The sequence below is a fragment of the Ruditapes philippinarum genome, unplaced genomic scaffold, assembly GCF_026571515.1.
Source record: "Ruditapes philippinarum isolate M1 unplaced genomic scaffold, ASM2657151v2 ctg1806_1_1_1_1, whole genome shotgun sequence".
In the NCBI taxonomy this organism is placed as follows: domain Eukaryota; kingdom Metazoa; phylum Mollusca; class Bivalvia; order Venerida; family Veneridae; genus Ruditapes; species Ruditapes philippinarum.
In genome coordinates, this window is record NW_026852524.1 from 564,536 (window position 1) to 587,554 (window position 23,019).

The 23,019-nt window shown below is 35.7% G+C and overlaps 2 protein-coding genes across 3 annotated transcripts in view; both read right to left on the reverse strand.

The window, feature by feature from the left end:
* Positions 1-3,446, reverse strand: LOC132716121 (uncharacterized). The gene is made up of 2 exons (XM_060699303.1): positions 3,288-3,446; positions 1-2,564 (listed from the first exon to the last, which is right to left on the reverse strand). Exon 2 carries the CDS (start codon positions 2,294-2,296, stop codon positions 1,661-1,663), a length of 636 nt encoding a protein of 211 aa, XP_060555286.1. The 5' UTR covers positions 2,297-2,564; positions 3,288-3,446; the 3' UTR covers positions 1-1,660.
* Positions 3,447-6,510: 3,064 nt separating this feature from the next.
* LOC132716131 (uncharacterized) overlaps positions 6,511-23,019 on the reverse strand; it is an 86,850-nt gene continuing 70,341 nt past the window's right edge. The window contains exons 30-34 of one of the 2 annotated variants that reach the window (XM_060699314.1): positions 21,604-21,749; positions 20,844-20,989; positions 14,875-14,972; positions 7,656-7,827; positions 6,511-6,728 (exon numbers count right to left, since the gene is read on the reverse strand). In XM_060699314.1, the coding sequence (XP_060555297.1) occupies positions 6,658-6,728; positions 7,656-7,827; positions 14,875-14,972; positions 20,844-20,989; positions 21,604-21,749 (633 nt within the window). In that variant the 3' untranslated portion in view covers positions 6,511-6,657. Of the gene's footprint in view, positions 6,729-7,655; positions 7,828-14,874; positions 14,973-20,843; positions 20,990-21,603; positions 21,750-23,019 lie in introns of those variants that run through there. The other variant, XM_060699323.1, reaches the window with a different exon arrangement.

Sequence of the window (23,019 nt, forward strand, 5' to 3'; positions counted from 1 at the left end):
TTTATGAAATATCTCTCTGAACCTGATAATCTATTAAGCGTATGACATTTTTATGAAAAGCACCATTTAAATGTTGGTTAATTGATGTTTTTAAATTTCTCAGGCCTACAATTCATGCGTTTCGGGTAACCCGACCTAGCCACGTGTAGCCCCGCCACCCTTAAGTTTTAAGGGACAATAATTGTATGGCGTAGTCGTAACGATGGCTGTATCAATAAAGTTTAATCCCTCGCTTATAAAGGCTGTTGCCCGAACGACAAGATTTATTTTTTGCTCTACTAAGCTTAAATCTATTCCTTTAAAATAAAACAATGAATCACGCACTTAAATAGACATTTTCTTAACACGCACTTAAATAGACATTTTCTTAACACGCACTTAAATAGACATTTTCTTAACTTAAGTACACAGAAATGTCCATAAATAAGTAATAAATTATATGCCTAATATCACAGATAATATTTATACATGAAATAAATATAATAAAACTATTTAACAGGAATGATACATAACAAAACTTGCAATGTTTAATCACAGAGCATGTCTTGAAAAACATGTACTGGGGCCTACATGTATTTGATTCATCAATAATTCTTAAAGTTACAAATTCTTTCAATGTATATAAAAAACACTAATTTACTTATAAAAATCAATAAATAAAAAATATCAAAAGCAAAACTACAAATTGTATATTTATGAATGATGTTGTGTAATACCATACAGTTAACTGTAACCTGCTTTTAGCACACTTGTGCTCTTTTAGCACACTTGTGCTCTTTTAGCACACTTGTGCTCTTTTTGCACACTTGTGCTTTTTTAGCACACTTGTGCTAAAATGAGCACCGCGTCTGGTGTTAACGCTCGTCTGTTAAAAAATACACTTGACAAAAATTCTAAGTTCGGTATAACTCCAAAAACATCTTTCAGAATCATGCCCCTTGTTTGCCACGATATATATAATAAAAAGTATTCTAGCTTCTAAATTTCATATCATTACCTTAGAAACTGTTAATGGGCCACTTAAAGTTTTTTGCACGTACGACAACAAGAACGCCGCAGCGATAATAATGATAATAATACGAAACAGACGAGCTAAAATGATTTACATTTGACACCAGTACAGCCCAGATGCAAGTTGCCTAACGTTTGTAGTTCTATATCAAAATTGTTTGGAATTTAAATTATTGCTCCAGTTTAAAACTGGGCAAATCCATAAAACCAATTCAGAAGGTTTACTCAAGCAAATAAAAGTAAGTCTACATAACGAGTATATAAAACATTCAAATAATTTACCATTTTCCCTTAACCAGGCTAGATGTATAATAATATGATAACGAAACAAGTAAAAAAAGGAGAAATACCAACATGAATTAAACAAACAGCATAACAAAGTCGAAATTTTAGAATGTATTAACGCCATTTAATCTTGTACAAAAAGATGACGTTTTAATACTTAGACTAATAATGCCGACACAATCGGCAAGAATAATTATTATATTGCAAAGTAATGTTCAATTGCCAATTGCGCCAATTACCTTAAAATGCAATAATAAGCACCGAGCTATTTCAAAAAAAGAGACAACAGTAGTATAAAAAAAAAATCCTGTAACAAAACCATTTATAAAATGGTTGATAATATTGCCAACAATAACTTTCACAATTATGTTTTATAGAGCACAGAATAATCGGTGTCTTCCAGTTGTTCCCTGGCTTGACATCGCACAACAACTAATGCTATTGCAAACAATACACCACCGAATGAGAAAATACCACCGAGAAGGTACAGATCTTCCATGTTATTTATCCAGCCAAGAACTAGTAAACCTCCCCCTATTCCCAATATAATTAGCATCACTACGACACCACAAACTATTTTCCCAGTGTCTGACCGATGCTTTTTAAGTAACTTCATTGCACGTTTTTGCCTTTCTTGAAATGGTGATGGTGTTTTAGTAAAATTCATTTCTTTCCCGTTGGACGACAATCTGACTGTTGGCATATCAAGCTTCGCTCGACTAGCATTCAGTTCACCTACACTAGTATTTACACTTTCAACACCTGTGTCGGTATAATCTCGAAGCCTCAATTTTCTTCCCGCTCCACTATCATTTGCCAAGAGACGCTTTTCTTCCCCGGAGGCTACATTACCGTCATTTTCATTATCGTCATCATCCTTTCCAAGAGCATTCAACAGAAGTTTAACACAGTCTTCCTCATCTTCGCCTAGGGGCGTTTCTTCATCAGGCTCCTGAAGAAGCTTTTCACTACTGTCATCACCAGAATGTTCTGTCGCCATTTTTTGATTTCTTTAATGCAAAATAAAATTACTTTAAGTGGTTGATTGATTTTAGTGTATCAATCAATATCATTAGTTTATCTTAATGAATAAACTTAATCCAATGAAAATGATGGGAAATGATAACTTTAATTATCACTAATTAAATCTTCATCGAACATTTTTTCTTCTTCCATGATTCAAGTTAATCGAAGACATTTGCACAAATTCATACCAAGTTCTCCATTACTTCTGATTGCCAGAATTCCCAATGGTTTTTATTTTGAATCTGAAATATAAAAATAAGGATACCATTTAAGCATAGCTAATATGATTACAAATCTGTCCTTCATTGCGTGTATATTTCTGAACATACCTAAGATTCATAAAATTATTATTTCTTCATAGCATACTATAAATGCCGAGATTTTGTTATGGTTGGTTCAATATTCTTCACCAACGCGCGCATGCACACATGCACGCACACAGACAGACGATCACCACGAGTTTGAAACGCTGTAGTATAAAAAATATCAAAATTTTCATAATCAACAGCTGATCAACGTTTGAAGTGTTCACATACATGTATACTAACTTAATTAAATTGCTTCCGCTAAATACACGTAAAGTAGGATATTTCAGTTAAAAGTACATGTACGTTTGACTGTCATCCTGTTGTGTTACAGTAATATTCTTTCCTATCAAAAACGTACTTATGTAGTGTGTTAAATCGACCATACATGCGACCGACACAACGAGACGACTATATTAATAGAGGGCATGAACAAGTGTCATAATGCAGAAAATTGTACATGTATATGTCTCACAGTTTAATCGAACCTAGATTTATATTTGCTGAATTCGTGCATTTAACCCTCTCAAACCCCACTGAAACAAGCATCTTACGATCATACAGTGTATACACGATATATATTAAAGGCATTTTGAAATATTATTTTGAATAATATCTAAAGATAAAATGTAAATGAAAAATATTTTGAAATACACTTACCTTAAACTGGTTTACTTCTAATATCCATTTTAACAGTCCATGTATATATGCCGTTATGTGTATTTGTTCTGATAAGATATAGTTTATTTACATATTTACTATATTTTGTATAAAACCTATAATGTACATGCTTATATGGTCGTAATCGGTACACATCGTGTGTGTATAAAGATTTAAGACGTTGTGTACAAAACGACAACTGTGTTTATGCATAATATCGCCGTATTTTCACCTGTGACTCAACTCATTCATTGATTCTATCTATCTATCTTCCATATAGTCAAACCCCTGCTGGGGACCTAGACTTGACGCGCGTCATCTGACAAGAATGTTAGTAAAAGAACTGAAATAAAAGATTATAAAAGTAATGGAAATGAGTAAATTGTTAAAAACAGGTTAAAAATAGAGAAGGTATTTTAGGGAGACGTATGTTCAACCCGGCTTACAGCCAGACTGAACTCGGGGCCAGACAAGTTTATGATTTCAGGTGGTAAAGCATTCCAGTGGACTATTGTTCTTGGGAAAAATGAATATTTATAGTAATAAGTTTTAGTTTGGACTTGTTGGAATGCATGGGGATGGGATGTTCTTGATGATCTTGTAAGAGGGACGATATAATTTGGGAAAGGGATAGCCACCTGGTCATGCAAGATGTTGTGAAACATGACCAGGCGTTGGTCAATACGCCGAAGGTCAAGGCGCCTCCATTGAAGGGAAGTCAACATGTCAGTGACACTCGACATACGGCCAAAGTCATGTTTGACCCACCTAGCAGCTCTTCTCTGGACAGACTCTATCTGGTCAATGAGAGTTCCTGTGTAGGGGGACCAGACCGTGGAGCTATACTCGAGCTGGGGCCTAACAAGTGTCTTGTATGCATTTGACTTTAACCTTTCTGAGTGAACCTTGATATGGATACAGTATAGCATACAAGACAAAGTTTATAACCGAAAGGCGTGAAAATAAATCTGCTGACTCAGATAATTTGTAACTAGGAATTATTGATGAATCAAATTCGACTATCAGTCCGGTAAAAAGTTACTACGTATATCATTAATAAATGGCCATCAAATATATCCGATGATCACGAATATAGACGTTTACATAAATACGCGACAGTATTATCGATTATTGTTATTAGATATCAGTCTGTTAAAATGCGGACGTATTCGCGGTGATTTATATTTAAGATTATCTCCATTTGTAAACACTTCACTTCCTCTCGGAACGTGCACGTCGCCGAGAAGGCACTGGGCTATTGGCAGAAGATTGATAGCGAAAAATAAACAACTGCGGACCAGCTGCCGGTGTCCCGGAGTGGCCCTACAATGTAGGCAGAGACGACGAGGATGGTGTGCTTAGGTGCGTGAGCTCCTGGCACAGGTAGCCGGCTTATAAGGCAGGCCCTTTGCTTGGCACCAACAGCCATTTTAAGGGCTTCCTCCCAGGTTACTGTACATTTAGGTCCTCATTTACTGGTCCGTCTAACAGTGACCTACTTCTGACTCAAAATTAATAGTCCGTGGAAACTGCATGGAGGTAAATTATCACCACTTTGTGCTTCAAAATTAAACCTGTAAGGACATGACTGGTGACATGTACAGGGTCCATACTCGACAGCGAAATCTGCTTTTTTTGCCTTACCGGACGGACAGTCATTAAACATATGAAAATAACTAATTGCTTAATATTGTTCTTGTGAAATGTAACGCTATTCATAGCAAATTTACCACGTTGGGACATGGGTCTTAGATGCGACACATCATCTTGATATGGTAGACATTTTTGCAAAGTTATTTTAAAGCCCTTCAATGCATGACAATGTTACAGTTTGGAAAATAATGTGTACCTTCAAACTCTTCTTATAATCATTAGTATCTTCAAACTTTTAGAGTTACCTTGACGAACATGGGTCTTACACAGTGTCAACACGTCGTCATGATTAGGTTATTTTAAAACTCTTCAATGCATGACAGTCCGGACACAAATATGTATCTTCACTCTTCTTGAGAAAATGAGTACCTTCTAACTGTAAGAATGACCTCGGAGTCTTCTTGATGTAGTAGACATTTTAAAAGCCTTTGATGCATGACATAGTTACAGTCCAGACACAAATGTGTGTTTCTATAATCTCTAATTGTGATAGCGTGAACCTTAAAAATGTAAGTGTGGCCTTGACCTTTGAAAAAGGGAAGGGTTCATGGATGGGACACAACGTAGTGATGTGTTATTGACATTTGTGCCAAGTTATTTCAAAATCCCTCAATGCATAATAGTTACAGTCAGGACACAATTTTATGTTAAGTGGAGACGCACGGACGGACATGAGTCATAGCCGCGACACATCATCTTGATGTGGTAGACATTTATGCCAACCTTTGATGCATGACAAAGTTACAGTCCGTACACAAATGTGTGTGTACCTATTAACTCTTGTGATAACGTGAAACTCCAAAATGTTAATGTAACCTTGACCTTTGAGGTAGGAACTTGATTCTTAAAAGCAACACATCGTGTGGTAGACATTTGTGCCAAGCTATTTCAAAATCCCTCAATAAATGACAAAGTTACAGTCCGTGCACGCATGAAGTGGGGATGCAGACGGACTATGCGACTTTAATATGCCGCCGTTCGAAGGCATAAAATATAATTCGATACACAATTGTGTAGAAATTAATTGTTTTGATTTCTTTCATTTCAATAATCAAGAACCACACAAACGGCGGACTGGACGTTTATGTCCATGTAAGATGGTACGTTTCTAGAAATTCAGCACTAGTAGCAGCATAGATACATGTATTACTATCATTTCAAGAGCTTTTGCCGTCTTTATAGACTTTCTGCTGGATTTTTGTTATCATAAAAGCATCGTATCCTTAACAATAAAACACAAGTTTATGTGCTTGTAAAAATAGTTACAAATACCGTGGGAAGGACCACGATAATGTTGTAAAATCTTATGGCCAAACCCTTTTGTATATTGTGTAGTTATGTTGATGTTAAAGAATTGGTGCATTTTCATATATGCAATAAAATATTACTAATAGACTAACTTATTTTCTAATTTTTATCTCATAAGCACCACAGATATGCTTTAATCTCCACTCTCAAAGTAATTTATTGAATTATTATTCTATCAAGCCGTCTATTAAAACATTTTTAGTTTGCACCATTTCTCCAATGAATTTGATGCTTTCATTAAAATATAACTTCAACAAAACAATTTAAAACAATTAATTTTATTGCAACTAAAAAACTAATACAAATTAAAAAGATGCTAAATCACAATTTAAGAAATAAGAGTACACAGTCACAATTAAAGAAATAGTGTGCCAAGTCACAATTAAAGAAATAGGGTGCCAAGTCACGATTAAAGAAACAGGGTGAAAATAAATGGTAACAGTTGCAGCAACCACCAGAAAATACTTGCAAACACTCGACCTGAAATTAATACAAAAGCAACATTATTCAAGGAAATAAACAAACATAAACCGTATGTGCTTGTTATTGTATAGTTGTAAGTGACCATACAATAATATTATTAGAATAACATCAAAATAGACCAAGCGTTGTAATTATTGCTCCTAAGCTATTTATAAGCGAATGATTTTTTGTCTAACATGAAATTTTTACAAAAAAATTTTCAGCGCGCCAGGCTATTACATGTTATCGTTAGCCGCACGGGTCCAACCACGCCCCCCCCCCCCGTCAGGTCGTTAGGTAACTTTACACTTGTTGCTCTGTACTGTTTGGTTCTAGGAACAGATTCGAATGCGTGTCTATAAGCTTATAGCTTCCTAAACAATCAGACTAAAATGACTTCTGTATTATAAACCAATGTAATCAGAGCTTTTGCAAAGTTAATGATTTTGGTATACTAACCAACCTCAGCTTTCTTAATAAAGTTTTGGCACTTTATAGGGATTGCTAGCCGGCTATAAACTTTTTCCAAACAATGTATCAACTGATCTTTTTAAATATTAAAATAATTTCCTTAAAGGCACATTATATCTAAGCACGGATTAATATTACATGTAATATAAATCCGTGATGGATTTATATTACATGTAATATAAATCCGTGATCTAAGAAACAAATAAATATTTTCTTCTTGGAAAAGACAGAAATTAATTTTATAACCTTTAAACAATGGAATTAGAGCAAGTAACATGCTTATCCTCTGATGAAAGTAGTGCTAATGTGAAATAATGTGTCATAAAAGTAGCAACATGTAAACAAAGTATTATTTTGACTTCCATACAAAATACTAAATCACTATAACTATACTGATCGCTAATAATGCCTTTAATTAATGTTTAACTTATCCATTTAATATCATGAATTTCTTTATCTCTCACTTGAGCTTACCAGAGCTTTCTGCACCACTCACTGCTTCCTTCTGTACCACATGTACTATCTTATGGCCAAGTGCTCCATCAAGATATATATTCTGTTGTTGAGATAGGTAATTCCTCTGAAAAATTGTAACTGCTTCTGCTTGTGCACGTGTGAATGCTCGAAAATGGCCAGTTCTTATATTCTACAAATAAGAAAGTTTTCCATTTTAAGGTATTACCACTCTAATAGGCACTATGAGGAACTAAAAACTTGACATCATAGGTCAGATATATACCTTAAAGTACACATGTTACTGTATGCAAAATTTAAACAAAGTTTACCGTACGGAAATCAAGTTATGGCCACTTTTCTGAACTCAAGCTAGGATGTAATGAGGGACTTTTTTTAGAAATGAGGAACCTTTAAATAATCTGCAATAACATTCTAATGAAAAATATTTCCCATTAATTTTTGGTAAGAAACAAATAGTATCATTCAGCTAACAATCCACATAAGGGGGCAGGGGACCTAAAAATGAAAAATTTTGTATTTCAGTGTGACCAGAAACACAATTCCAAATATTTCAAAATCTGTTTCACAGGCAGATAACCAGTTGCACAGCATTATTCAATGATATATGACATACATTGAAGAAAATAATAGTTTGCATGCATTGCTCCTTCAAAAAATGACTGACAGCAATTTATATTTACCCCCACCCAGCCAAAATCACACCTAAAATATACCAATATGGGCAATCTTCATGAAGGTGCAGCATACTCCAGAATCCACCCGATTCCTTTAAAAATATCGGTAACACGCAGTGCAAGCTATGGCATTTTCAGAAATGACAAATAAAGTGTCTGTCATACGTTTAGATTTTTCACAAAATTTATCTGAAATTTCTTACTTGTTTGGCGCCAACTGTCAAAGCTTGATTTTTAACTTTTTCACCTCCATTCGGAGAGTCAGAAATACATACAAAGCTACCAAAATGCTTAGTTTCGGGTAAAAACCCAAAAATATATCTCATTTCCTACACACAAACAAGAAAGAATTACAATGACAGAGAAATATCAGAAGTTATTAAAAAATTTGACCGGGGCCATCATTCGAATATGTCCCCTGCCCCCTAAGCAAAAGTATGGTTTCTACTTAAAAGTTATGAAATCTGTATAAAAATGTTACGCTACCCCACCCATATTTGCCACATTACTGACCATTTCCCTACTTAGGGAGCCTAATTTAAAAAATCCTTAAAATTTATCCAAATGAGTCCCTGTTTTCAAAGTTTCCCTAAATTTTTAAAGTATATTGGTTGCAGATCTTGTAAAACATGACTAGTTTTGATTTTATTACACTTTGAAAATATCAGGTACCATATTTATTACTAGATTTAGCATAATTTAGCCAAAAAATACCTATATAAATAAAAAAATCAAATTAAACACTTTTTTCTTTCCAAATGGGACATGAGAGATACATAAGTAATGTTAAAAGAAAAAAAGAATGAAAAACAAGAGCCATGTCAACATGGCCATCCCCCACCGAATGTGTTTGCTCATTAGAAGAATGTATATGTAGTAGAAAAGAATAATTCAATTTTAAGAGGTCTTTTGGTAATGAAACCGATGGCTGAAGTGATTACAGATTTGAAACCTATGTGAATACTGATGGCTGAAAATAACAAAGGGCAATAACTAAAAAATTATTCAGGGTAGGTATTCATTCTTGTGTGCTGCACCCCTCCTCAGTAAAATCTATCCACCTATGAAGTTTCAAGTTGATACCTAAAATACTTTTTAAGATAAGCTCCGTACAAAATAGTATGAAAAAGATCAAAGGGCAATAACTCAAAAATTATATAGGGAAGAGTTATCATTCTTGAGCACAGCATTCCGCCATAAGATCTATCCACCTATGACATTTCATGTTGACATCTCAAACACTTTTGAGTTATGCTTCACTCAGGTGAAAAATTAAGTATGAAAAATAACAAAGGGCAATAGCCCAAAAATTATGAAAGGTAAAGTTATCATTCTCGTGCACTGCACACTTCCTGGGTAGATCTATGCACCTATGAAGTTTCGTGTTGATATCTCAAAGGCTTTTTTAGTTATGCTCTGGACAAAAAATTAATTTTGAAAAATAACAAAGGGCAATAACTCAAAAATTATGCAGGGTAGAGTTATCATTCTTGTGTGCTGCACTCCTCCTCAAGGAGATCCATCCATCTATGAAGTTTCAAGTTGATACCTCAAATACTTTTTGAGATAAGCTCCGGACAAAATAGTATGAAAAAGAACAAAGGGCAATAAATAAAAAATTATATAGCGAAGAGTTATCATTCTTGCGCACAGCATTCTTTCTCAATAAGATCTATCCACCTATGACATTTCATGTTGACATCTCAAACACTTTTGAGTTATGCTCCACTCAGGTGAAAAATTAAGTATGAAAAATAACAAAGGGCAATAGCCCAAAAATTATAAAAGGTATAGTTATCATTCTTGTGCACTGCACACCTCCTGAGAGAGATCTATGCACCTATGAAGTTTCATGTTGATATCTCAAAGGCTTTTTGCTCTGGACAAAAATTAATTTTGAAAAATAACAAAGGGCAATAACTCAAAAATTATGCAGGGTAGAGTTATCATTCTTGTGCACTGCACTCCTCCTCAAAGAGATCCATCCATCTATGAAGTTTCAAGTTGATACCTCAAATACTTTTTGAGATATGCTTCGGCGGGGGATAAAAAAGTTGACCCTTCTGGGGATTGAACCCACGGCCCTCATTTTCAATGTAGTTAACAGTAGTTCTAGCCTATTTGAATCCTCTTCAAAGCTGAGGTAATGCATTAGGATGGTAATACCTAAAGTTCTTTTGATTTTAATATGTAATGTTTCTTTTTATCTTTATGTGGAATTTCACCATATAAACCAAGATAAGAAAACTGATGTACATCAGATTACATGGATGACAATCTGATCTAATTTCAAATACTTGTTGATCTTGCCCATCACACCATGAATACAATAACACAACATTTTTTGGGGCCAAAAACACTTGTCTTGATATTTTTGCCTACTGTACTACATTTTACTTTTTTCACTTTATTTCGTAACTAACAGCTTATTAGATTTTCCGGACATCTTACAATCTTATGGACAAAAGTTTGCAAATGTAATAATTTAGAGTTGTTAATTGTGTCACCCTATCAGAATACAACAAAAATAGTATCTAAATTCACAATATTTTGTAACGGATCTTTTGATGCTACATGTGGTTAGGAACCTGGATGCTGTCCTCTATACAATGTGTCATGATGATGATAATTTGTAAAAAGTTATTTAAAAACCTTCCTAACAGTCAAGACACAAAATATGGCCCTCCTAACATCTGTCCTTGAAGTGTGACTTTGACCTTTGTGGTAGCATGATGTTTAGTGTGCTCTGCACATCATATTGTCATAATGGTGAGCTTTTTGTGCAGTTATTTTTTAAAAGTTCAAAAGTTATGGAAGCCCTATGCAAGCAGTCACAAAATGTAGACTATTTACATTTGACGTTTAAGTATGACCTTGACCTCCGGGAACTGGCTCTTGCACTCGGCACATTTTCTCATCAAAGTAGAGTCATTTGTGTTACATGTATTTCAAAATCTTTTCAGCAATATAAATGTTATGGAATGGACATGAAAATGTTACTGACACCAAACCAACAATTTGGGTCTATGGGCTCTATGAGGAATATTTTCACAAAAAAAACAACAACAAAAAAAACAGTGAAAATTACAATGTGGTTTTCTTCTTAAAATCAATGGAAAGGACCTCATCACTGGATGTTTGTCCGGAGAAAGAGAGACATACAAATGTCAATCTTATGATCTTCTCCCCACAGGGTATTTATAAATAAAAATACAGGGCATGAACTCCAAGCAAAAAGCAGAGAAACAGCAAAAGATAAAAACAAGTCACCACCATTTAAAACAGTGATACATGGACAAACAAGATATGTTTGTAAAACATGTATGCCCCCTATCAGCAGCCAATCAGTCATGTGATAAGGTTATTATGCATGACTTCTGACCCAGTGATCAAACAATTAATAAGGGTTATAAAGTATCTACTGGTCATGACCTTGACCTTTGACCCCTTGACCCAAAACTCAATAGGGGTCATCTGCTGGTCACGAACAATCATCAAACAAAGTTTGAATTTCCTAGGCCTAGGCGTTTTTAGTAAATTGATCAGAAACCGTTTTTACCTACAAGGTCAATGTGACCTTGACCTTTGACCCCTTGACCCCAAAATCAATAGGGGTCATCTGCTGGTCATGACCAATCACCATGCCAAGTTTGAAGTTTCTTAGGCCTAAGGGTTCTCTTATTATTGATCGGAAACCGTTTTAACATACAAGGTCAATGTGACCTTGACCTTTGACCCCAAAATCAATAGGGGTCAACTGCTGGTCATGACCAATCACCATGCCAAGTTTGAAGTTTCTAGGCCGAAGCGTTCTTTAGTTATTGATCAGAAACCGTTTTTACTTACAAGGTCATTGTGACCTTGACCTTTGACCCCTTGATCCCAAAATCAATAGGAGTAATCTGCTGGTCATGACAAATCACCATACCAAGTTTGAAGTTCCTAGGCCTAAGCGTTCTTGAATTATTGATCAGAAACCGTTTTTACTTAAAAGGTCAATGTGACCTTGACCTTTGACTCCTTCACCTAGAACTCAATAGGGGTCATCTGCTGGTCATGACCAATCATCACACAAAGTTCGAAGTTCCTAGGCCTAAGCGTTTTAAGTTAATTGATCGGAAACCGTTTTTACCTACAAGGTCAATGTGACCTTGACCTTTGACCCCTTGACCCCAAAATCAATAGGTCATCTGCTGGTCATGACCAATCACCATACCAAGTTAGAAGTTCCTAGGCATAAGGGTTCTTAAGTTATTGATCGGAAAGCATTTTTACGTACAAGGTCAATGTGACCTTGCCCTTTAACCCCTTAACCCCAAAATCAATAGGGGTCATCTGCTGGTCATGACCAATCACCATACCAAGTTTGAAGTTCCTAGGCCTAAGGGTTCTTTAGTTATTGATCGGAAACCGTTTTTTACCTAAGAGGTCAATGTGACCTTGACCTTTGACCCCTAGACCCCAAAATCAATAGGGGTCATCTACTGATCATGACCAATCACCATCTCAAGTTTGAAGTCCCTAGGCCTAAGGGTTCTTTCATTATTGATCGGAAACCATTTTTACCTACAAGGTCAATGTGACCTTGACCTTTGACCCCTTAACGCCAAAATCAATAGGGGTCATCTGATTGGTCATAACCAATCACCATACCAAGTTTGAAGTTCCTAGGCCTAAGGGTTCTTTTGTTATTGATCAGAAACCGTTTATAATTAAAAGGTCAATGTGACCTTGACCTTTCACCCCTTGACCCCAAAATCTATACGGGTCATCTACTGATCATGACCAATCACCATACCAAGTTTGAAGTTCCTAGGCCTTAAGGTTCTTTAGTTATTGATCGATAACCGTTTTTACCTACAAGGTCAATGTGACCTTGACCTTTGACCCCTTGACCCCAAAATCAATAGGGGTCATCTACTGATCATGACCAATCACCATACCAAGTTTGAAGTTCCTAGGCCTAAGGGTTCTTTTGTTATTGATCAGAAACCGTTTTTTAATTAAAAGGTCAATGTGACCTTGACCTTTGACCCCTTGACCCCAAAATCTATACGGGTCATCTACTGATCATGACCAATCACCATACCAAGTTTGAAGTTCCTAGGCCTTAAGGTTCTTCAGTTATTGATCGGAAACCGTTTTTATCTACAAGGTCAATGTGACCTTGACCTTTGACCCCTTGACCCCAAAATTAATAGGGGTCATCTACTGATCATGACCAATCACCATACCAAGTTTGATGTTCCTAAGCCTTAAGGTTCTTTAGGTATTGATCGGAAACCGTTTTTACCTACAAGGACAATGTGACCTTGACCTTTGACCCCTTGACCCCAAAATCAATAGGGGTCATCTACTGATCATGACCAATCACCATACCAAGTTTGAAGTTCCTAGGCCTTAAGGTTCTTTAGTTATTGGTCAGAAACCGTTTTTGCTTACAAGGTCAATGTGACCTTGACCCCTTGACCCCAAAATCAATAGGGGTCATCTACTGATCATGACCAATCACCATACCAAGTTTGAAGTTCCTAGGCCTTAAGGTTCTTTAGTTATTGATTGGAAACCGTTTTTGCTTTTAAGGTCAATGTGACCTTGACCTTTGACCCCTTGACCCCAAAATCAATAGGGGTCATCAACTGGTCATGACTAATCACCATACCAAGTTTGAAGTTCCTAGGCCTTAAGGTTCTTTAGTTATTGATCAGAAACTGTTTTTGCTTTCAAGGTCAATGTGACCTTGACCTTTGACCCCTTGACTCCAAAATCAATAGGGGTCATCTACTGGTCATGACCAATCACCATCTCAAGTTTGAAGTTCCTAGGCCTTAAGGTTCTTTAGTTATTGATCGGAAACCGTTTTTGCTTTCAAGGTCAATGTGACCTTGACCTTTGACCCCTTGACCCCAAAATCAATAGGGGTCATCTACTGGTCATGACCAATCACCATACCAAGTTTGAAGTTACTAGGCCTTAAGGTTCTTTAGTTATTGATCGGAAACCGTTTTTGCTTTCAAGGTCAATGTGACCTTGACCTTTGACCCCTTGACCCCAAAATCAATAGGGGTCATCTACTGGACATGACCAATCACCATACCAAGTTTGAAGTTCCTAGGCCTAAGGGTTCTTTAGTTATCACTCGGAAACCATTTGGTCTACGGACCGACGGACCGACAAGTGCAAAGCAATATACCCCCTTTTTTTCAAAATGGGGGCATAATTATTCATGTTATTCCTGTTGACATACTATAATTCATCAAATTAAACAATCTAGTGTAGTAAAATAGTGAAGCCAACGCTGCTTTTAAGTAAGTTTTTTTTATCTAAATATTAAACTTTGCCATGCTAAAATTGTTATCACTTTTAGGAAAAATTAAAAATATGTACTGACTAAAAAGCATTTACATTACTGACCATGATCAGATGTAACGGATGCGCTGGCTGATCATGGTGTGCTTTGGTTAGGTTGGTATAGACAGTTTCAGCTGTCCGAAGGCCTTGGAAAAAAAAAATTCTTATTTTCATTTCATATCAAATTTTACCTTGAAAACATATCTAGGTATTTTAGGTATAACTGCAGGGTCAAGACCTTGTATTGCACTCTTTGACAGATCTGTAATCTCCGAACTAGAAAGTCCAGCTGAAAACGTAATAGGATATCAACATTTCATTATCACCAATTATGACTAAAGAAAATACAATCAGAAAACGTATCTGTTTTGGTGAACTAAATGAAACGCAAACTAAATGAAATCAATTGCAGTCGATTGCAGTCCAACAGCAATTTGTTTTTGTTAATTTAATAAAAGGCAATTCGAAATTAACCCTTTTTAAGTCTAAACTAAAATTCCAAATTTGTGTGATAAAATTAACTTGTCTTAAATTTGGAATTGCTCCAATACAAATTTAAAGTTGTCTTCATTTGAAAATAAATAAATAAAGCATCTTAAAGTACAGTCAACTTGAATTGCTGCACAGATGTTCAGGTTAGCCTGTATCCAGGCTTCAATTACAGCATGCATGTTACCTAATATGAGCCGCGTCACTACAAAACCAACATAGTGCGTTTGCGACCAGCATGGATCCAGACCAGCCTGCAAATTTGCGCAGTCTGATCAGGATCCATGCTGTTCGCTATCAGTTTCTCTACTTGTAATAGGGTTGGAAAGCCAACAGCATGGATCCTGATCAGACTGCGCAGATGCGCAGGCTGGTCTGGATCCATGCTGGTCGCAAACCCATTACATGACACGGCTCATATTCATTTAGATAATTATACATACAACTGTCTGTATTATTTGTCTGGTATTATTTGTCAGCAATTAATATATAGAGGATATTTGTTTGTTTGTGTGTAAGATGAAATTTTATTTCATCGAGTGGGCTTTAAAAACAGTATTCTCACGAGTGGCGTAGCCATGAGTGAGAATACTGTTTTTAAAGTTCACGAGATGAAATAAAATTACATCTTACACAACAAACAGACAAATTTTCTTTTTATTTTATGCTTAAAAACAAGTTGAAACGAAATTTCCATAATTTCAACGTTACTATTAAAATTTGTTTCCCCCATTGAGAGCCCCATTTAGACGGAATTTCACATTAAAAACAAGAAGTCTTGAGCTGAAAAATAAGTCCGCCAATCAAGGTTAAACGACGGTGATATTTATTCATTTTATTAAAAAAATATGAATGATCGCTTGTTTTAATAATAAAAACAAACAATTCTTGTAGGAGAAAAAGTCCAACCATCCATCCATATTTCTGTTACTTACTGCGAATTTATATTAGACCTGGCTTTGTAAAATGTAAGCGGCAGCCATTTTTTAAAGTTGTGTATTTCATGGGAGGAAAATAATTGTGTAAGATTCAGAGGGATATAATTTGGATTTGTTAGTCATGCACCTTTTTAAAAGAAAGAAAACTTATTTGAGGATTGTAACAGACAAAAACTAGAACTGCCACTATCATGGCGTGAATACCCCCGCATACCACTTTGTCAGAATCTACAGTGGCCATTTAGAGCTCATGGACAACCTCCCTGCCAAATCTGAGGTTACTAAGCCAGTGCATTGCTAAGTTATGTATTCTTCATGCTTCAAATGTGAAAATGTCAAAATCAATACATTGCGGACAGGACATTCTTTAACAATTAAGAAGAAAGGCTTTTTTTTGTCAAGGTCCCTGTGACCTTAACCTTTGACCCAGTGACCTCAAAATCAATAGGGATCACCGTATAGTCATGATCAACATCCATGCCAAATATGAAGACTGCGGGTCATAAATGGGTGGACAAACTTTTTGAAATCAAAGTCCCTGTGACCTTGACCTTTGACCTGGTGACCTCAAAATCAATAGGGGTCATCTACAAATCATGACTAACCTCCATTCCAAATATGAAGACTGTGGGTAAAAGGAATCTTAAGTTATTGGGCGGACAAGCTTTTTGAAGTCAAGGCCCCTGTGACCTTGACCTTTGACCTGGTGACCTCAAAATCAATAGGGGTCATCTACTAATCATGACTAACCTCCATTCCAAATATGAATACTGTGAGTCAAAGGAATCTTAAGTTATTGGGCGGACAAGCTTTTTGGAGTCAAGGCCATTGTGACCTTGACCTTTGACCTGGTGACCTCAAAATCAATAGGCGTCATCTACTAATCATGACTAACCTCCATGCCAAATATGAAGACTGTGGGCCAAAGGAATCTCAAGTTATTGGGCGGACAAGCTTTTTGAAGTCAAGGCCCCTGTGACCTTGACCTTTGACCTGGTGACCTGAAAATCAATAGGGGTCATCTACTAATCATGACTAACCTCCATTCCAAATATGAATACTGTGAGTCAAAGGAATCTTAAGTTATTGGGCGGACAAGCTTTTTGGAGTCAAGGCCCCTGTGACCTTGACCTTTGACCTGGTAACCTCAAAATCAATAGGGGTCACCGTATAGTCATGATCAACATCCATGCCAAATATGAAGACTGCGGGTCATAAATGGGTGGACAAACTTTTTGAAATCAAAGTCCCTGTAACCTTGACCTTTGACCTGGTGACCTCAAAATCAATAGGGGTCATCTACAAATCATGACTAACCTCCATTCCAAATATGAAGACTGTGGGTCAAAGGAATCTTAAGTTATTGGGCGGACAAGCTTTTTGAAGTCAAGGCCCCTGTGACCTTGACCGTTGACCTGGTGACCTCAAAATCAATAGGGGTCATCTACTAATCATGACTAACCTCCATTCCAAATATGAATACTGTGAGTCAAAGGAATCTTAAGTTATTGGGCGGACAAGCTTTTTGGAGTCAAGGCCCCTGTGACCTTGACCTTTGACCTGGTGACCTCAAAATCAATAGGGGTCATCTACTAATCATGACTAACCTCCATGCCAAATATGAAGACTATGGGTCATAGGAATCATAAGTTATGGGGCGGACAAGCTTTTTGAAGTCAAGGCCCCTGTGACCTTGACCTTTGACCTGGTGACCTCAAAATCAATAGGGGTCATCTACAAATCATGACTAACCTCCATTCCAAATATGAAGACTGTGGGTCATAGGAATCTTAAGTTATTGGGCGGACAAGGTTTTTGAAGTCAAGGCCCCTGTGACCTTGACCTTTGACCTGGTGACCTCAAAATCAATAGGGGTCATCTACTAATCATGACTAACCACCATGCAAAATATGAAGACAGTGGGTCATAGGAATCTTAAGTTATTGGGCAGACAAGGTTTTTGAAGTCAAGGCCCCTGTGACCTTGACCTTTGACCTGGTGACCTCAAAAATCAATAGGGGTCATCTACTAATCATGACTAATCACCATGCCAAATATGAAGACAGTGGGTCATAGGAATCTTAAGTTATTGGGCGGACAAGGTTTTTGAAGTCAAGGCCCCTGTGACCTTGACCTTTGACCTGGTGACCTCAAAATAAATAGGGGTCATCTAATAATCATGACTAACCACCATGTCAAATATGAAGACAGTGGGTCTTAGGAATCTTAAGTTATTGGGCGGACAAGGTTTTTGAAGTCAAGGCCCCTGTGACCTTGACCTTTGACCTGGTGACCTCAAAATCAATAGGCGTCATCTACTAATCATGAGTAACCACCATGCCAAATATGAAGGCTGTGGGTCATATGAATCTTAAGTTATTGGGCGGACAAGAAAAAACCGACGGACGGCCGGACGCCGGACGGCCAGACGGACAAGCTGATTCCAGTATACCCCCCTTACAACTTTGTTGTGCGGGGGTATAAAAAAGTGTTGACAGATGTGAAAACATTCAGAAAAGGAGCTAGGAAAATGGAAAACTTGGAAGCTTGCTAAGGAACGCTGGGTTGTTTTACTTATTCTACGAGTGATGGCTGTCAATGCTTTTCAATTTTTCATAAAGCATACGGCAGTTATTGCTCGTAGGATACTTTAATATGCCCAAATGTCATCAAGAGCAGTTTTGCATGGGGAAGGAATGTATTTTTCAGACTGTAAAAACGAAACAAAAAAATTTAGAGACGAAATTTGGTGATTGGAATATGAATGAATAGAAGTAATTAAGTTTTCTCTCTTTATTACTTGTGACATTTAAGTTAATTATCTATTTCAGCTTTGCTATTTCTTTTAACAGCCTGACATTGTCAGAATTGTCAGTAAAAATAAAATTGAGGTACCACATGGGGAAAATCTTAAAAAAGTAGTTTCGTCATTGAAAAAAGTAAAATTATATTTTGATAATTTTCACTGTGAAATTATCAAATATAATTTTCACGGATAAATCAGTAATCCACTGAAAAGCATAAAATAAAAACTAGTAAGATGAAGACAACATTAAATACTTCAATTATAATGCTGCACATGTAGTATATTATATTTATTACTATTACTTCATGCTTTTCTCTTTGTATTTGTACAACTATTGTATACAGTAGAACTTCGATTAGTCGATTTTATCGATGTGTCGAAGAAAAATTAAAGTCCCGACTTCTCCCCCTATATATTCCTTATAAAAACCTCTTTATGAGTCGAGATTTTATGTGTCTAATTTTTCGATGTGTCGAGGTTTTTTCGTGGTCCGTGTTAAGTAAATCTAGTGCAATATACCACAAATAAGTCGAAGTTGTTCGATTATTTTGAGCACCGTCGATCTCGAGACATTTTTCACACCTTTATCTGGCTGCGAAGACGATTTCCAATCAACTTTGGTGTGACAGGTGTTAATTCCACAGCCGTGTGTTCAAGCAGCTTTTTGTTTGTGATAAAAATGTGTGATAAAATGCTTTAATTGTTTACTATTTTAATTGCCGTAGTGGTATTGAAAGTAAACAGTAAGAACTACTTTCAATTGATTACATCCTTTTGACCCGGTGTCGCGTGAGAATAACACGCGAAATATATACTATAAAGTTGGTTTTGTTATCGCCCTTTCGTATTGTTACGCCTTTTGTAACTCTATTGTATACGTCAACGGGTAGTCCAAATAATTAGCCGTGAAAAACGTTATTTAACATGCTATAGTTATCATTGTAAAATGTGAATATCAGATTAATGATGGAAAAAACATGAAATAGGTTTCGTTATAGGCTAGTCACGGGTCGAAATTAGTCATGGAATTAAGAGCAATGCATGAGTCGAAGTCCCGATGTGTCGAAGTTTTTACGCAAGTCCCTTCAACTTCGACTTACCGAAGTTCTACTGTATGTTCTATTTGGCGATGAAAATTTATATGGTTTTGCCGAATATAATGAATTGAAAAAAAAAACAAACTGAAATATGGAACTATTACATTGTATATACTGCTGTAGAAATACTCATTTTGATGAATAATGTGAAGAAAAAGCAAACAACAGTTTTTAGTACATTTCTGTAAGATTATGAGTTGTTATCCCACTCTTTTTTGGTCAAAATGCCCTGCTTTTAAAAGCAAAATCCCCCTATCTCAGGATGGCTGGAAATACAGCATGTATATTATCATTGTACACATGAAAATCTGTTGTATAATTCATAAGATGAGATGACAACATGATTATACATTACAGGATCTGACATTATAAAGATTTTCCCTCGGTTCAAATTCAGAGACGAAGGCATATGATTGGTCAGAATCTGAGACTGAATTTATACTGACCAATAAAAATCCTGAGATTTAAGAGAGTTCTAACCTCAGGGCTTTTCTTGCCAAAATTGTGGAGGGGCCTGGTCATTTTGTGAAAAAATGTTGCGGTAAATAGGACAATTGTGAAAAAGTAATTTTTGAACAAATTAAAGGGAAGTTTGCTCTCAAGATTCAAATTGGTCAAAATTGAGTTACTGCACATTTATCCATATCCTATTTGATTAATAACAATCTAGTATCTAAAATCAAAAGTATGATAATTTGTGAAATCTGCAAGGAATTGTGATTTTTTTTCCGTTTTGTGAAAATAAGTGAAATTTTGGATTGTAATGGAGCCTTTTATATGTGCCCATTATAGAAGGTAAAAAAGCCTTGAACCTTGAGGCAAGGACCTACCTATGATGTATCCGAGTTGAGCAACAACTTCACGATCCCACAAATATATTGATTTAAAGGCATCATCTTGTTCTGCCAAATCAGCAAATGCCGAATGCTGTTCTAGGTCACATTCTATGATACTGCCAATCTCTTTCGCACTTTCACTGATCACAAAAAGAAGAAAAACGTTATATTATAATTAATTTCTAAACAAGAATTTTTCAAGCAGAACTTTGAAGGTATATTAAGAAGTATGGATCCTTGTATTTTTCAATTTTTTGTTTTTACTCTAAATGTTTTGTATATTTGAAAAACCCATAAGAAAGAGTTATCCAGCTTATCTGATTCTAACACAACACATACAAAATTATTACGTGATACATGCAGCTGATGGCCTCATAAGACAGTGATTTTGAGTAAAATGCATGTCATTTTGAAACCAGATCTTGAAACTTTCTATGTTATAATTCTCCTATATTCTAACGGGCTTTAGAACATTTACTCTAGGTTGTAATGATAAAGAGCATACAAATTTTTCTTACTTCAATTACGTACAGTTTTCTTGAAATATAAATTCAATATTTATTAAAATTAATAACAAAATGATAAAAGAACACTTTCAGAAGATCGGTGCCTCACAGTATTTAGATGTAGTTTTCTGAAAAAGGAGTAATTGCTTATGGTTTTTTTTCGGGATTTTTTTCTAAAATTACACGGTCAAAATTCCAAAATCTACTGCCTTTTGTTTGAAGATTACATAGCACTTGTAGAAACAAACCGAAACACTTGAGGTCGTAGAGTAAGAAGTTCATAGGGTTCTAAACCACATAGAATTGGTCCAAGCATTGTCACATTTTCAGCTGTCAGGTTAGCTAAGTCATCAAACTTGGTAAATTCCATGTATCTTGAAGCAATGGCACTTAACTGAAATATATATGAAATATAAACATTCATTGGTGATAATCAGACAAAAATATTTGAAGAATATAAAAATCTTAAAATTTTAAAAAATTGTGGCTGATTTCTGCTCACTTATTGTGTCTCAGCCTTGAACTTTTGAGGGTGCAGACACTAAGACATGATATATTTTTGGCAAAATAACAAAATTCTAACAGACAAAGACACAGAATCTTTTTCTGTAAAATTATCATGTTGGCGGGTAGAAATTTTTATATTGGCGCCCTATTTTTGTTGTGTCTTCACCTCAAAATATACAAATTATACAATAATTTGCTGATAATTTGCTAATTTATCTAGTCTTTTTGTTGGTGTGTCAATGGCCTGAAAGTCATAGACACAATAAATTGACCATTTTGAGGCAAAGACAGGACGCCACCACAAAGTTAGGGCACCGATAGGATCTACCCATTGACATGATAATTCTGCAGAAGAACATCTTGTATCTTTGCCTTTCAATATATCTTGTCTTATTGTGCCTTCGCCTTTGACTTTTGAGGGGCAAAGACACAAAATGGCAGAAATCAGCCACCATATTAAAAGCCCATGAGGCAAACATTATACAAAACTTTATGACAAACAGTTTATTCATGCAACAACTTCCTTGTAGCAATATATCTTATAAATGAAATTGTTACTTTATCAACCTTATTCACCTTTATCAATTGTGACAAATTTTGGACAATATTTCAGTTTAAATCAGTCCAGTTTTAAAGAAAATTTTTTAACGAAACGAAACATAAAGGTGACAGACTGGAGAGAACATTGTCATAATATCAAGATAAGATACATGACCAATATGCTATTTCTATATATGATTAGACTGTATTGATACATAAATGTATGATAGACACCTCAACACAATATAACATTAATATCCATTAAATAAATACAGCAACTGTATTTTATTCTGTAATATATTATATACAAAACTAGAACTGCGCGAGTCGGATGTGTCGCCTTGTGAACAATATACTTTAGGAGAAATGGCCAAGACAAAAATGAAGTATGAAAATAAACAAAAGGCAATAACTCAAAAAATAAGAAATGCAGAGCAGCAGTTTTTGTGCACTGCACTTCTTCTTAATAAGATCTATCATCCTATGAAGTTTCAAGTTTATAGCTTTTATAATTTATGAGAAATGGCCTGGACAAAAATAAAGTATGAAAATTAACAAAGGGCAATAACTCAAAAAATAAGAAATGCAGAGTACCAGTTCTTAAGCACTGCACTTCT

Excerpts from the sequence above, each read along its gene's own strand:
- LOC132716121 (XM_060699303.1), bottom strand. The coding sequence starts at position 2,296 with ATGGCGACAGAACATTCTGGTGATGACAGTAGTGAAAAGCTTCTTCAG.